At 47.9% G+C, this 14,708-nt stretch overlaps 1 protein-coding gene across 3 annotated transcripts in view; it reads right to left on the bottom strand.

Annotated features, from left to right (window-relative positions):
• Positions 1-14,708, bottom strand: part of PDXDC1 (pyridoxal dependent decarboxylase domain containing 1) — a 123,030-nt gene that overhangs the window by 26,509 nt on the left and 81,813 nt on the right. For all 3 annotated transcript variants that reach the window (XM_073542927.1, XM_073542925.1, XM_073542926.1), the window contains 5 exons: positions 14,569-14,619; positions 14,234-14,297; positions 12,923-12,978; positions 12,728-12,833; positions 3,383-3,554 (listed from right to left, as the gene is read on the bottom strand). In XM_073542927.1, the coding sequence (XP_073399028.1) occupies positions 3,383-3,554; positions 12,728-12,833; positions 12,923-12,978; positions 14,234-14,297; positions 14,569-14,619 (449 nt within the window). The remainder of the gene's footprint in view (positions 1-3,382; positions 3,555-12,727; positions 12,834-12,922; positions 12,979-14,233; positions 14,298-14,568; positions 14,620-14,708) is intronic.

Raw genomic sequence — 14,708 nt, 5'->3', positions numbered from 1 at the left:
TTTTCAAATTTTGAATTTTTATTCTGTTAAACCAGAGAGTTATGTGACACAAAATAGTTACTAAATAACATTTTCCACATGTCTACTTTACATCAGCACAATTTTGGAAACAAAATTTTTTTTTGTTAGGAAGTTATAAAGGTTAAAAGTTGACCAGCGATTTCTCATTTTTACAACAAAATTTACAAAACTTTTTTTTTTTTTTTTTTTTTTTTTTTTTTTTAGGGACCACCTCACATTTGAAGTCACTTTAAGGGGTCTATATGGCAGAAAAAAACCAAAAGTGACACCATTCTAAAAACTGCACCCCTCAAGCTATTCAAAACTACATTCAAGAAGATTATTAACCCTTCAGGTGCTTCACAGGAACTAAAGCAATGTGGAAGGAAAAAATGGACATTTTAATTTTTCCAACAAAAATTTTTTTTTATCATCAATTTTTTCATTTTCACATGGGCAACAGGATAAAATGGATCCTAAAATTTGTTGGGCAATTTCTCCTGAGTACACAGATACCTCATATGTGGTCATAAACCACTGTTTGGGTGCACGGCAGGGCCCAGAAGGGAAGGAGCGCCATTTGACTTTTGAATGGAAAATTAGCTCCAATCGTTATCGGACACCATGTCGCGTTTGGAGAGCCCCTGTGTGCCTAAACAGTGAAAACCCCCACAAGTGACACCATTTTGGAAACTAGACCCACCAAGGAACTTATCTAGATGTGTAGTGAGCACTTTGAACCTCCAAGTGCTTCACAAACGTTTATAACACAGAGCAGTGAAAATAAAAAAAAAAAATCATTTTTTTCACGCTATTTTTTATTTTCACATGGCTAACAGGAGAAATTGGACCACAAAAGTTGTTGTCCAGTTTGTCCTGAGTATGCTGGTACCCCATATGTGGGGGGGACCACTGTTTGGGCACACGGCAGGGCTAAGAAGGGAAGGAGCGCCATTTGACTTTTTGAAAGGAAAATTAGCTCCAATCGCTAGCGGACACAATGTTGTGAGCCTCTGTGTGCCTAAACTTTGGATCTCCCCCACAAATGACCCCATTTTGGAAACTAGACCCCATAAGGAACTTATCTAGATGCATAGTGAGCACTTTGAACCCCTAAGTGCTTCACAGAAGTTTATAACGCAAAGCTGTGAAAATTAAAAATAATTTTTTTTATCCTCAAAAAATGATTTTTTTAGCTCGCAATTTTTTATTTTCACAAGGGTAAGAGGAGAAATTGGACCCCAAAAGTTGTTGTCCAGTTTTTCCTGAGTACGCTGGTACCCCATATGTGGGGGGGGGGAACCATTGTTTGGGCACACGTCAGGGCTTGGAATGGTTGTAGTGACATTTTGAAATGCAGACTTTGATGGAGTGGTCTGCGGTCGTCGTTACGTTTGCAGAGCCCCTGATGTGCCTAAACAGTAGAAACCCCCCCACAAGTGACCCCATTTTAGAAACTAGACCCCCCCCAAGAACTTATCTAGATGTCTGGTGAGCACTTTGAACCCCCAAGTGCTTCACAGAAGTTTATAACTCAGAGCAGTAAAAAAAAAAAAAATATATATATCTTTTTTTCCGCAAAAATCATTTTTTAGCCCCCAATTTTTTTATTTTCCCCAAGGGTAACAGGAGAAATTAGACCCCCAAAGTTGTTGTACAATTTGTCCTGAGTACGCTGATACCCCTATGTTGGGGTAAACCACTGTTTGGGCACACGGCGGGGCTTGGAAGGGAGGGAGCACGGTTTGACTTTTTGAACGCAAAATTGGCTGGAATCAATGGTGGCACCATGTCGCGTTTGGAGACCCCCTGATGTGCCTAAACAGTGGAAACCCCTCAATTCTAACTCCAACCCTAACCTCAACACACCCCTAATTTCACCAACCCTAATTTCACCCCTAACCCTAATTCCAACCCTAATGGAAAAATAAAAATTAAAATATTTTCTTTATTTTATTATTTGTGCCTACCTATGGGGGTGATAGAGGGGGGGGGGGGGGGGTTATTTACTTTTTATTTCATTTTGATCACTGTGAGAGTTTATCACAGTGATCAAAATGAATGAATGGAATCTGCAGTGGCGGGCGCACTGCGCATGCGCCCACCATTTTCAAAGATGGCGGCGCCCATGAGCCGGGACCGCAGGACACTGGAAGTGACAGCAGCACTCGGCAGGTAGCCCGGGGGGGGGGTGTGATCGGAAGCTTGGGGAGCGGAGGGAAGGCGGGGGAGCAGATGATGAGAGCGGCGGCACATCGCCGCTGTCATTCGGTGGCGGGCTACTGCAGCATCGGCCATGGCTGGTTTGTAATATTTCATCAATTTTCATTGATGAAATATTACTCTCTCTCTGATTGGCTGTTAAAAGTGAAACAGCCAATCAGAGCGATCATAGCCACGTGGGGGCGAAGCCATGCCCCCTGTGGTGAAGTACAAAGCCCCCTGTATCTGCGGGTCGAGTGACCTTTCATTGACCCCGGTCACCCGACCCGCAGGGGGGCTTTAAAGTCATGACACAGGGTATGCGTCATTGGTCGGATTGGCACCGACTTTCATGACGCATACGCTGTGTCACTGGTCGGGAAGGGGTTAAAGGGGTTGTCAACTTGAATAAAAAATACATTTTTTTTATATGCTTGGTGTATAAATATATATAAATGCACTTACATACTTGTATTACTAAAGCTCTACTGAACAGCTAGGGGCTGACTTACTATTGAAAATGAATGAGCCAGTCCCCTTCACACACCGCACTGGATGATGTGCCGACAAAGGAAAACTCACCTAGGTTATGACTAGAATTGAGTGAATTTTTCAAAATTCGGTTCCGATTACGATCGACGGCAAATATTGGTTTTGCAATATTCGCCAAACACAGCCGAACTTCATTTGAGTCAATGGGAGTAGAAATGAGCGAATGTTCGAAACCGATCATAAAACATAAATTGGGCACGAATAGGCTAGAAATATGGCATGAATATGGCAAATTCAGATTCGGCAACCGAATCCGAATATATTCCCTCACCTCTAGTAATGGAGCGGTCGGATCTGGAACCAATGCTAAAACCAGGACGTCGGAGGAGCGTTGATAATACATAAATATAAGTAATATTTTATATAGGACAACCCTTTGATAAAAAGGTAATGTAGGAAAGTGAGCCGAGTGCTGCATACAGGTGAAGCGCTGAACTGCCATCCTTGTTTGTGGCGTGGGGAGGATAAATACAGGTTTTAATCACCCTAAATGTAATCTATGCACATGAAGATTACCTTAAGCTTAGAATTAATAGGATGTCCCACACGTGACATTTATTATCTAGCCTGGTCAGAGGATAGGTAATAAACGACAGTCAGAAATGTAGTTGTGTATCTAGTCCAATACCTTAGCACACCAAGACCAGCCCAGCTGTAGTCCACCACGTAGGACAGTCCAGCGATTCTTTCCACCTCTAGTCTGAACTCTTCTTTCAGCTGGAGCGTGTAGTGAATAATGGGGATCTTCACCTTTATACACTCGACCAGCTGATCGACGTCGTCTGTTCTTGTACCTAGAACTGTTACACATAGATGGTGTCAGGAGTTACCAGTAAACCACACAAGATACCACTGCCCTATTATATGTAGGCACGGACATTATGGCCACGTCACAGAGATTTACACCTGTGTTGCTGAAGATCTATATCCTACCAGTATTGTTCATGTTCTGGTGTCTCTAAGTCACGGTGACCTGTGGTTTGTTCATCTGCTGGAACGCTTCAATGGAATTGTTTGAACAACATCCTGAGAAATCAAACTATTCAGAGACGTCCATTTTTATAGTTCCATAAGCTTTTCCTCTGCAATTATAACGTGATTTGTACTGTGCGTACACTATAAATTCTGCCAGTCTCCTGTGCATCACTCCAGTGCACGACAAACCTGGATTTCTACCTTAAAGCACTACTCCAGCAGGGCTTTTTTTATTGCATAGCTGAAGTGCTGCTTTAAATGTCATGCCCAACTCATTCATCTGCCACTGCCTTCATCTTTTTCCAGCATCACTCCCATCAGTCTCCGGCGAAAAGTGACATGCCGGCAGTTAAAGTGTTTCATGGTCACTTTTCAAAACATCTCTATGAGATCCTCGTTCTGGCTCTCATACACTTGCATTGAGATCTTGTGATGCAACTTCTGACTTCCAGCCAATTCAGAATTTATGGGCACAAGATGGCGCCCCAGGACCAGACTGGCGTGGGTAAGAGACACCAGAAGGCGAGTATAAGAACATGGGCCGGGGGCTTACATTAAAGCGCCACTCCAGAGCTGAAAAAAATACCCCGCTGGAGTTGTGCTTTAATGGTCCTGCCCAGGATATGTATGGTCACCCTTGATATTTGTGTATGGACGCTGCTAAAGTTCTGAGATTGCGCATACACGATCCCTGCTCCCTCTCCTGCACTGTCTATAGAAGGTGAAAATGCATGCTCCCTGATCCCCCACCTGCACTGTCTATAGGGGGTAAATGCACATTGCCGGCTCCCTCTCCCTGCACGTTTTATAGGGGGTGAAGGCACGATCCCGGCTCCCTCTCCCTGCACGGTCTATAGGGAGGTGAATGCAGGATCCCTGCTCCCTCTCCTGTACTGTATATAGGGAGTGAAGGCACGGTCCCGGCTCCCTCTCCTGCACTGTCTATAGGGGTTGAAGGCACGATCCCCGCTCCCTCTCCTGCACTGTCTATATGGAGTGAAGGCACGATCCCCGCTCCCTCTCCTGCACTGTCTATATGGAGTGAAGGCACGATCCCCGCTCCCTCTCCTGCACTGTCTATATGGAGTGAAGGCACGATCCCCGCTCCCTCTCCTGCACTGTCTATATGGAGTGAAGGCACGATCCCCGCTCCCTCTCCTGCACTGTCTATATGGAGTGAAGGCACGATCCCCGCTCCCTCTCCTGCACTGTCTATATGGAGTGAAGGCACGATCCCCGCTCCCTCTCCTGCACTGTCTATATGGAGTGAAGGCACGATCCCAGCTCCCTCTCCTGCACTGTCTATATGGAGTTTAGGCACGATCCCCGCTCCCTCTCCTGCACTGTCTATATGGAGTGAAGGCACGATCCCCGCTCCCTCTCCTGCACTGTCTATAGGGGGTGAATGCAGGATCCCCGCTCCCTCTCCTGCACTTTCTATATGGAGTGAAGGCACGATCCCCGCTCCCTCTCCTGCACTTTCTATATGGAGTGAAGGCACGATCCCCGCTCCCTCTCCTGCACCGTTTATAGGGGGTGAATGCAGGATCCCCGCTCCCTCTCCTGCACTGTCTATATGGAGTGAAGGCACGATCCCCGCTCCCTCTCCTGCACTGTCTATAGGGAGTGAAGGCACGATCCCCGCTCCCTCTCCTGCACTGTCTATAGGGAGTGAAGGCACGATCCCCGCTCCCTCTCCTGCACTGTCTATAGGGGGTGAATGCATATTCTCTGCTCCCTCTCCTGCACCGTCTATAGGAGGTGACTGCACGATCCCCGCCCCCTCTCCTGCATGATCCCCGCTCCCTCTCCTGCACCGTCTATAGGGGGTGAATGCACGATCCCCGCTCTCTCTCCTGCACCGTCTATAGGGGGTGAATGCACGATCCCCGCCCCCTCTCCTGCACCGTCTATAGGGGGTGAATGCACGATCCCCGCCCCCTCTCCTGCACAGTCTATAGGGGGTGAATGCACGATCCCCGCCCCCTCTCCTGCACAGTCTATAGGGGGTGAATGCACGATCCCCGCCCCCTCTCCTGCACCGTCTATAAATGCACATTCCCCGCTCCCTCTCCTGCATAGTCTATAGGGGGTGAATGCACGATCCCCGCTCCCTCTCCTGTACCGTCTATAGAGGGTGAATGCACGATCCCCGCCCCCCTCTCCTGCACCGTCTATAGAGGGTGAATGCACGATCCCCGCCCCCTCTCCTGAACCGTCTATAGGGGGTGAATACACATTTCAATATTGTCAAAATAAAAAGTCAGACAGTGACAGAAAAATTAAATCACATGTATCGCAAAAAAAAAAAAAAAAAAAAAGTCTTAGTTACTCACCGGTTAACGGTATTTTTCGGAGTCCATGACAGCACCACCTGAGAGAGGGGATCCGCCCTTTAGGAACAGGAAACCTACAGATACAAAAGGGTGGCACCTCTCCCACGCATCAGTTGGATTACAGAGCACAAGAGGACTTCCAAGGTTAATGCATGATTTATGTACAGTATTCTTTACAATTATAAACTTTTATCACCAGTGAGCATATACCAGAGGAGACGTGCACACCCAAATTAAACTAAAGGGAGGGAATATACGGGTGCTGTCATGGACTCCGAAAAATACAGTTAACCGGTGAGTAACTAAGACTTTATTCAGTCGTCCATGACAGCACCACCTGAGAGATTTACAGAGAGTAATATCAGCTTTAGGGAGGGACTACAGCCTGCAGCACCCTTATACCAAAAGAGGGGTCTGTAGAAGCACCCAGGTCTAGCCTATAATGACTATAAAAGGTGCTCGGAGAGGACCAAGTAGCCGCCTTACATATCTGGTCAATGGAGACTTCTGATCTTTCGGCCCATGAGGTCGCCATGGCCCTGGTGGAATGCGCCCTCAGCTTCCCGGGTGGCGACCTGCCCTTTGAGGTGTATGCTATTGAAATCGCCTCTCTAATCCATCTGGCTAGTGTATTTTTTGATGCCCTACAACCTTTCCTGGGGCCTTGGTGAGAGATAAATAGGGCATTATCTTTCTTCCAGGGATCGGTGACTGTCAGATATTCTATGAGGCCTCTCCTGACATCCAGGGTGTGTAGTTTCTTTTCCTTCTCGTTAGTTGGATTAGGGAGGAAGGATGGGAGAACTATTTCCTGTGTCCTATGGAAACTAGAAACTACCTTCGGCAAGTACGCTGGATCAGGTCTAAGTATCACCCTATCCTCTTTGAACTGTAAATAAGGAGGACACCTAGATAAAGCATGGATATCGCTTATTCTGCGGGCTGATGTTAGAGCTACCAGGAAGGCTACTTTGAGGGACAGGTTTTTTAGGGAAGCTGACGAGATAGGTTCGAATGGGGTTTCTGTCATAGCAGTGAGGACTAGGTTCAAGTCCCACGGCATGAATCTATCCTTCATTATTGGCCTGGATCTACCTGCCGCCTTAATGAACCTGCTTACCCAATAATTACCAGCGATGTTACAGCTAAAAAGGGCCCCCAAGCCTGACACTTGTACTTTAAGGGTACTGGTAGAGAGCCCCATGTCCAGACCTTTTTGTAGGAACTCCAATATCTGAAATATAGGTGCTGAATCCCCAGCGACTACTCCTGAGTTTTGGAGGAATTTTTTCCAAATTCTAACAAATTTTTGTGGTAATGATTTTCCTACTCTTGAGTAGGGTGTTAATTAGGTCTGAGGAGAAGCCCTTCTCTTCTAATAATGACCGTTCAAACTCCACGCCGTCAGATGTAGGCCAGCCACCTGAGGATGGAAGACTGGGCCCTGGGACAGGAGATCCGGGATGTCCGGCAGAACCCAAGGATCGGACACCGACATGGTCCTGAGGCATGAGAACCATGCTCTCCTGGGCCAAAATGGAGCGATAACTATAACCCTCGCTCTGTCTTTCCTGATTTTCCTCATCACCAGGGGTAGAAGAGATAGGGAAGGGAAGGCATAGGCTAGTCTGAAGTTCCACTTTATCAGGAAGGCATCTACCGCCAGAGGATTCTCTCTGGGATTTAGGGAGCAGAATCGTTTCAATTTCCTGTTGTCTCTGGTGGCGAAGAGGTCTACCTTTGGATATCCCCACTTTTGTACAATCAGATTGAATATGGAGGTGTTTAGGGACCATTCCCCTTGCTTTAGCTGATTGCGGCTTAAAAAGTCTGCCGTGATGTTGTCTCTTCCTTTTATATGCAACGCTGTTAAAGATAGAAAGTATTGTTCTGCTAGTTGGAACAACCGCTCTGCTACAATCATCAGGGGTCTGGAACGGGTCCCGCCTTGGTGATTGATATATGCCACGGTGACCTGATTGTCGGAGAACACTCGTACGTGATGGCCCTGTAGACACACAAGGATACATTGGTCCTGGACTAATATTTCACCCATATGAGCTCCCCAACCGGAAGGACTAGCATCCGTGGTGACTATGCGGGTTACGTTATACTCCCAGGGCACCCCTTTAGACAAATTATCCTTGTCTAACCACCACTCTAGGGACTCCCTTGTGTTACAGGACAAGGTTAGCTGACCCTCCAAGTAACCCCCAAGGACTTTTTGATGTAATAAGACCTCGCTCTGTAGTTTCCTTGCATGAAACTGGGCCCACTGGACTGCCGGGATACAGGCCGAAAGAGAGCCTAGAAGGGACATGGCTTTCCTGAGGGACATAGTGGGGTTATTGGAGGCGTTCTGGATCTGATAATGGAGGCGAACAAGCTTCTCCAGAGGCAGACGGCATTCCTGTTTCTCATAATCTAGGGTTAGGCCCAAGAATTGATGGACTTTCATTGGTTGCAACCGAGATTTTTTGACGTTCAGCAACCATCCTAACCGTTCTAGGGCAGACATTGCCTTTTGTAGCTGTTGTAAACAATGATTCGCCGTTTTGCCTACAATAAGAAAATCGTCCAGGTAGGGGATCACCAGAATGTCTGATTCACGTAGATGGGCCATGACCTCCGCTATCACTTTAGTAAACACTCGGGGAGCGACTGCCACTCCAAAGGGGAGGGCCGCATATTGGAAATGTCGAATTGACCCATCTAATTGAACCGCCACTCTGAGAAACCGCTGATGGCCTGCATGGATGGGTATATGGTAGTATGCGTCTTTTAAATCTAACACCACCATAAAGCAGTTTTGGAACAGCAATTTTATTGCAGATTTAATGGTTTCCATTTTAAACGGACGTATGACCAGAAACTTGTTGAGGGCCTTAAGGTTTATCATTGTCCTAAAGGAGCTGTCTGGCTTGCGGACCAGGAACAGAGGGGAGTAGAATCATTTCCCCCATTCTCCCTCTAGAACCTCTATTAGGACTTTCTTGGCGCACAGGTCATGAACCTCGGCCTCCAGGGCAGCTTGTTCTGAAGCAGACGACCTGAGTGGGGTGATTTTAAATTGATCAAGGGGGACCCTAGAAAACTCTGCTATTAGAGATCAGAGACCAGGATGGGTAGAAGGCAGCTAGTCTCCCTCCTACCGGGGCAACTAGTCATTGGGGCGGCTTTTTCGTATCCCGAGCTGGACCTTCCTGGCGCCCCCCTCCAAACATGAATCCTGTACCTTTCCTTTTTTTCTCATCCCATCTGCCCTGATCTCTGGACGGCCTTCTCCGGAAAAAACCTTTCCTGGTAAAGGGACGTCTGTAAGAGGGGTTCGGGAGACTGGGAAATTTCTTTTTGTCATCTCCAGCTTTTTCTAACAATTCGTGCAAGACGGGGCCAAATAGGTACTCCCCCTCGCAAGGAATGGAACAGAGACGGGACCGGGCTTGAATATCTCCCGGCCAGCATTTTAACCAGAGCGCTCTTCGCGCTGCATTAGACAGACCTGCGGCTTTAGCCGCCATTCTTGCAGAGTCTGCTGAAGCATCGGCTAAAAACGCCGCGGCATTCTGAATGATCGGCAAACTTTTCCGAATAGATGTTCTTGAAGCTCCGTCTTTTAGCTCGGAATCCAGCTGATCTAGCCAGACCATCATGGATCTGGCTACACAGGTGGCAGCTACCGCTGGTCTTAATGCGCCTGCTGACATCTCCCATGTCCCTTTAAGAAAAGAATCTGCTTTTTTATCTAGCGGATCTTTCAAGGAGGCCATATCGTCAAATGGTATGGCGGATTTTTTAGACGCTTTGGCTAATGCTGCGTCTAGTTTCGGGGCTTTATCCCATCTGTTTACTACCGGGTTATCAAAGGGGTATCTCCGCTTAAAGGCTGGTGGCATGGTGCCCCTTTTTTCCGGTCTCTTCCATTCTCTGTCAATTAGGCTCTGGACCTTATCGTTTAATGGAAAAGCTCTGCGTTTTTTGGGGTCTAGACCCCCGAACATTATGTCCTGTGCTGAGAGTTCCCGTTTTTTGTCCGCTACCCCCATGGTGGACCGTATTGCTTTCACTAATCTGTCCATCTGGTCTAAGGGGAAGCAGAACTGGCTAGAGTCTTCATCCGAGGAAGACGACGAGGAGTCCGAGGAGTTGTCACCTTTCCTAGGGGCGACTGAGGCCTCCGAGCCTGAACCACTAGCCTCTCTTCTCCTAGAAGGTTCACTTTGTGGTAAGACTTTCATTTCTGCCCTGATCATCTCTCTCAGGTTTGAAGTGAAGTCAGGTGTCTCTTCCGCTACCTGTATAAACGGGGGAGAGTATAAGGGCCTGACCATCTACCCCTGGACTCCCTGTCTTTATTATTCCCTACCGTCTGCCGTATGCATGGCTGGCCTAATTTTTTAGGGTGGCCATCTGGTAGGGGGGAACTACAGAGGGCACATTCCCTGTGCTTCTGTTTTCCCGTAGCCTTCTTCCCCTGCAAAAAAAAAAACATAAGGGAACACTGCATCAGGGTACATTCACGGAGATCTCTTACCCATGCAGATGAAGCAGGTACCGGATCACGGAGGGAGGCAGGGGGATCCTTTCTGGAGGAACTTTCGCGGCTTTGGTCGCTAGTTCGTCTCTGCTTCTTCTGCTGGCCACTTGTATGCGGTTTTGTCGTGGCCTGCTTTTGCGGGCGCTCCTGCGCCTCGTCCTGCTGGTCTAAGGGGGCTTCCGTCGTATCCATCGCTGGGGCCTCCGGAAGCACCCCAGCGGCGTCCCCATCTGCCTTATATGACCTCCTGGTGTCCGGGTCAGCAGGTATCCGGCCATAGCACCACCCACCCGGGATCCTTCGGGCACTCCCTCCCCCATGCTCCGAACCCCCCCCCCCCCCCCCCGCCTTAGGCTAGTTTCACACTTGCTTTTTTTTTGCAGCGCGTTTTTCCCGCAAAAAAACGCAAGTGCGTTTTTACCGCGTTTGCGTTTTTTTCCAACATTGGATGTCCCCTCACACTAACCCAAACCATGACTTTACTAACCCTAACCCTGACCCTAACCCTTAACCAAATCATACTTAACCCTAACCCAAACCCTAAACCCTAACTAACCCTAACCCTGACCCTAACCCTGACCCTAACCCTGACCCAAACCATACTTAACCCTAACCCTGACCCTAACCCTTAACCAAACCATACTTAACCCTAACCCTGACCCTAACCCTTAACCAAACCATACTTAACCCTAATCCTGACCCTAACCCTGACCCTTAACAAAACCATACTTAACCCTATCCCTGACCCTAACCCTAACCCTAACCCTGACCCTAACCCTTAACCAAACCATACTTAACCCTAATCCTGACCCTAACCCTGACCCTAACCCTTAACAAAACCATACTTAACCCTAACCCTGACCCTAACCCTAACCCTGACCCTAACCCTAACCCTGACCCTAACCCTTAACCAAACCATACTTAACCCTAATCCTGACCCTAACCCTGACCCTAACCCTTAACCAAACCATACTTAACCCTAACCCTGACCCAAACCCCAACCCTAACCCTGACCCTAACCCTAAACCCCCTTAACTAACCCTAACTCTAACCCAAACCCCTAAATTCCATGGTTAAAAAAAAAAAACGCATATGCAAAAAAACGCATACATGAGCATGCCAGTGCGCACATATGCGCATCCATAGGCTATAATGGCCATTTTTAGCGCAAAACGTGCGCATATGTGCGCATGCTCTTTTTTGCAGGGCCAAAAAATGCAACATGCTGCGTCTGGAAAATACCAACGCACACCCCAAAAAAACGCAGCGCATGAAAATCGCATACATGCGCTTACAAGTGCGCAGGTATGCGCACCCATGTTAAATATAGGGGAAAAAACGCATGCGCACATATGCGTTTTTTTCCAGCGCTAAAAAACGCAAATGTGAAACCAGCCTTACCCAGGCCGCCGCGCGACCCCCGGACAGGCGTGCACCCGCGGCGCGCTGCGGCGGCCGGCCGGCACCTGACTTCCGGTATCGGCGCTTTCGCTCCGCCCCTTCCGCCGCGTCACTTCCGCCGCTCACCAGAGCCCTGCGGGAGCGCGCGCGAAGGAGCCGCGCAGCGCCCCTGCACGGAATGCCTCCTAGCCCCACGCGTACGCCGCCATGACCGCTGCCAGGGGCCAGTATCGACCGGGAGGACCGGGCCTGAGGGAGCGCACGAGGAAACCCGGGGCATACATACCAGGTGCTGGCGTTTCGGAGACGGCATCCACCGGACTCCTGCTTCGTCCACTGCCGTGGTGACCTACCCGGCCCCACCGTGGCGCTTCCAGGGACCCCGCACTGACCGAGGTAGGAGACCCCCTCGCTACCTGGGTCGGTCAGCCGGCCTGGGTATTCAATGACGACTCCATGACGGACGATCTGTAGAGAGTCCTGTCCTCTAGGAACAGGAAACCAACTGATGCGTGGGAGAGGTGCCACCCTTTTGTATCTGTAGGTTTCCTGTTCCTAAAGGGCGGATCCCCTCTCTCAGGTGGTGCTGTCATGGACGACCGAATAAAAAAGATACAAAATGTACTTGAATGTCCGAAAGGGAAAACATTTCACAGCTCTTTAAACGGCATGTCCGAAAAAACAAATGCGCCTATCAATGAACAGAGCTGGCTCATCAGCCTACCTGCAGAGGTCATCAGTGGGTTGAAGCGTACACATGTGCCTTCATCTTCCAATTCCACTATGTCCACCCCACACGATGGAATGAGAGCAGCCAGCTGTTCTCCTAGCTGCGGAAAACCATAGGAAATCCTGAATCTCACACCCAGCAAAACAAGCTACACAGAGCATGTGGATGGCCCCTTCCCTGCCATCTTACCCACTGATTCATGGCGTCATTCTCCCTTTCAATAGTATTCAAGTTTATTGTGGAACCTACAAGGCCAAAAATATTTTGTGGTTACGAACAGCACTTGGGACTATGACTACATAGAATTAACTAGAATTGGCAAAAAAAAAAAAAAAAGACGGAACATGAAAAACATTATTTTTGCTTCCAAAGTACAACATATGGCAAGGTTGTGTCAATGTCTTCAAATGTAATGAAACATATGTAGGGGAATTACATTTCTTATTCTATAGGCTTATGGATGTTAAAATAATAAAACCACTCATTCCTGGCGATGGCTCTCCGCCGCTCTCTCCAGTGTTTGTTGATAGGTTGCAGGGCTTGACATCGACAACTACAGCATATGTGACCGCTGCACCCAATCACCGAGTTCAGCGCTTTCATGCTGCCTATATCAACATGGCCGCCAGGTTCAGTAATTGGCTGCAGCAAGGTGCATTGTAGTCACGACATCACCGCTGCAGCCTGTCACCAAGGATGACAGCCATGCAGACTGCTCTGGAGCAGCGGTGGGCGAATGAAGCCAATTTTATTTTTTTTAACATTCCCAAGCCTATCTAGTACAGAAACAAAGTGAACCTGTCAGGCTGTGCAAACCACAGGCAGCAAGTTATAGAACTGGGGAAGCAGAAGCGATTGATGCGTTTTTGGGAAAAGATTCAATGTAACTTGTAACTTCTTCATTGAAATCCCTAGATCTAGACTCAGGAGTCCAGTAGGCGGTCCTAATCGGTGGATTACAGCCTCTCCTATATAACAGCACATACAGAGATAGCAGTCAATCACTGACTAGGACAGTCTACTGGATGAATTAGGGATTTAATGAATAATCTACAAGTTAGACAGAATATTTTCCAACAATCTGCTCTTCCTGCAAGTTCAATCTGCGACCTTTCCTGTAATCATGGGTAACACCTGTAAAGTGTCTTTAGTGTATACTGTTGGGATTGCCGTGTTAATAAGAGTTTTCCTACTACGATAAAAATGGTGATCGGGGTATCCGTTACATTAGTAGAGGCCCCACAATTGGGACCCACACAATCACCATTACAGGGAACCTCAGTGCCTTGTTCCTTCTCACCGGCAAATCCAAGGTGAGGGTAGAGTTGTACTGACTACAAGGCACACAAAGAGCCGAGCCGTCCGCATAATGCTGATTAGTGGGGTCCCATTCCTACCTGCTACACATGCATTGCAGGTTTAGCATACGTGCCAGCACCAAATCAACAGAATTGCTGTTGCCATGCTAATTTATGGCACCATTAGCCATAGGTTACAAACCTGACCCCGAGCCTTCATAAGAGAATTTGAACACAACCACCGGTGAATTTCCATCATGTTCAACCTAAAATAAAAAAATATATATTGTGATAATTATAATACTTAAAATTAAAAAGTACCATTATCGGGAACAGTGGACTCCAAAAAGAGACAACTCTCCTTCAATCAATAGATTTTATAGAAGAGGTTAATCCACACTGCACAGAAATGATGGCCTGCATGTACACTATGGTGTACGGCTCTATCAGCCTCCTCCTTCTAAAGGTATGGAAACCCGTGACACACACCAGCAGCAGGTATACAGCACAGATCAGAGACAATACCGCATACTGTACCGAAGTTCTGATGGAAGTTACGTCCTTCAGATTTTCCAGCAGCCTCTGACTCTGAAAGAAAGAAATGTGAACGGAGTCTGAGTGTACAAAACTTCTGCGGTCACGGACAAGAATTTATTGCACTGCACGGATATTGCAAG

This window comes from Dendrobates tinctorius, unplaced genomic scaffold (genome assembly GCF_039654945.1).
Source record: "Dendrobates tinctorius isolate UK_male_01 unplaced genomic scaffold, ASM3965494v1 ptg000129l, whole genome shotgun sequence".
Taxonomy (NCBI): domain Eukaryota; kingdom Metazoa; phylum Chordata; class Amphibia; order Anura; family Dendrobatidae; genus Dendrobates; species Dendrobates tinctorius.
Note: the sequence above shows the minus strand (reverse complement) of the source record. Positions and strands in the feature narration are given on the sequence as shown.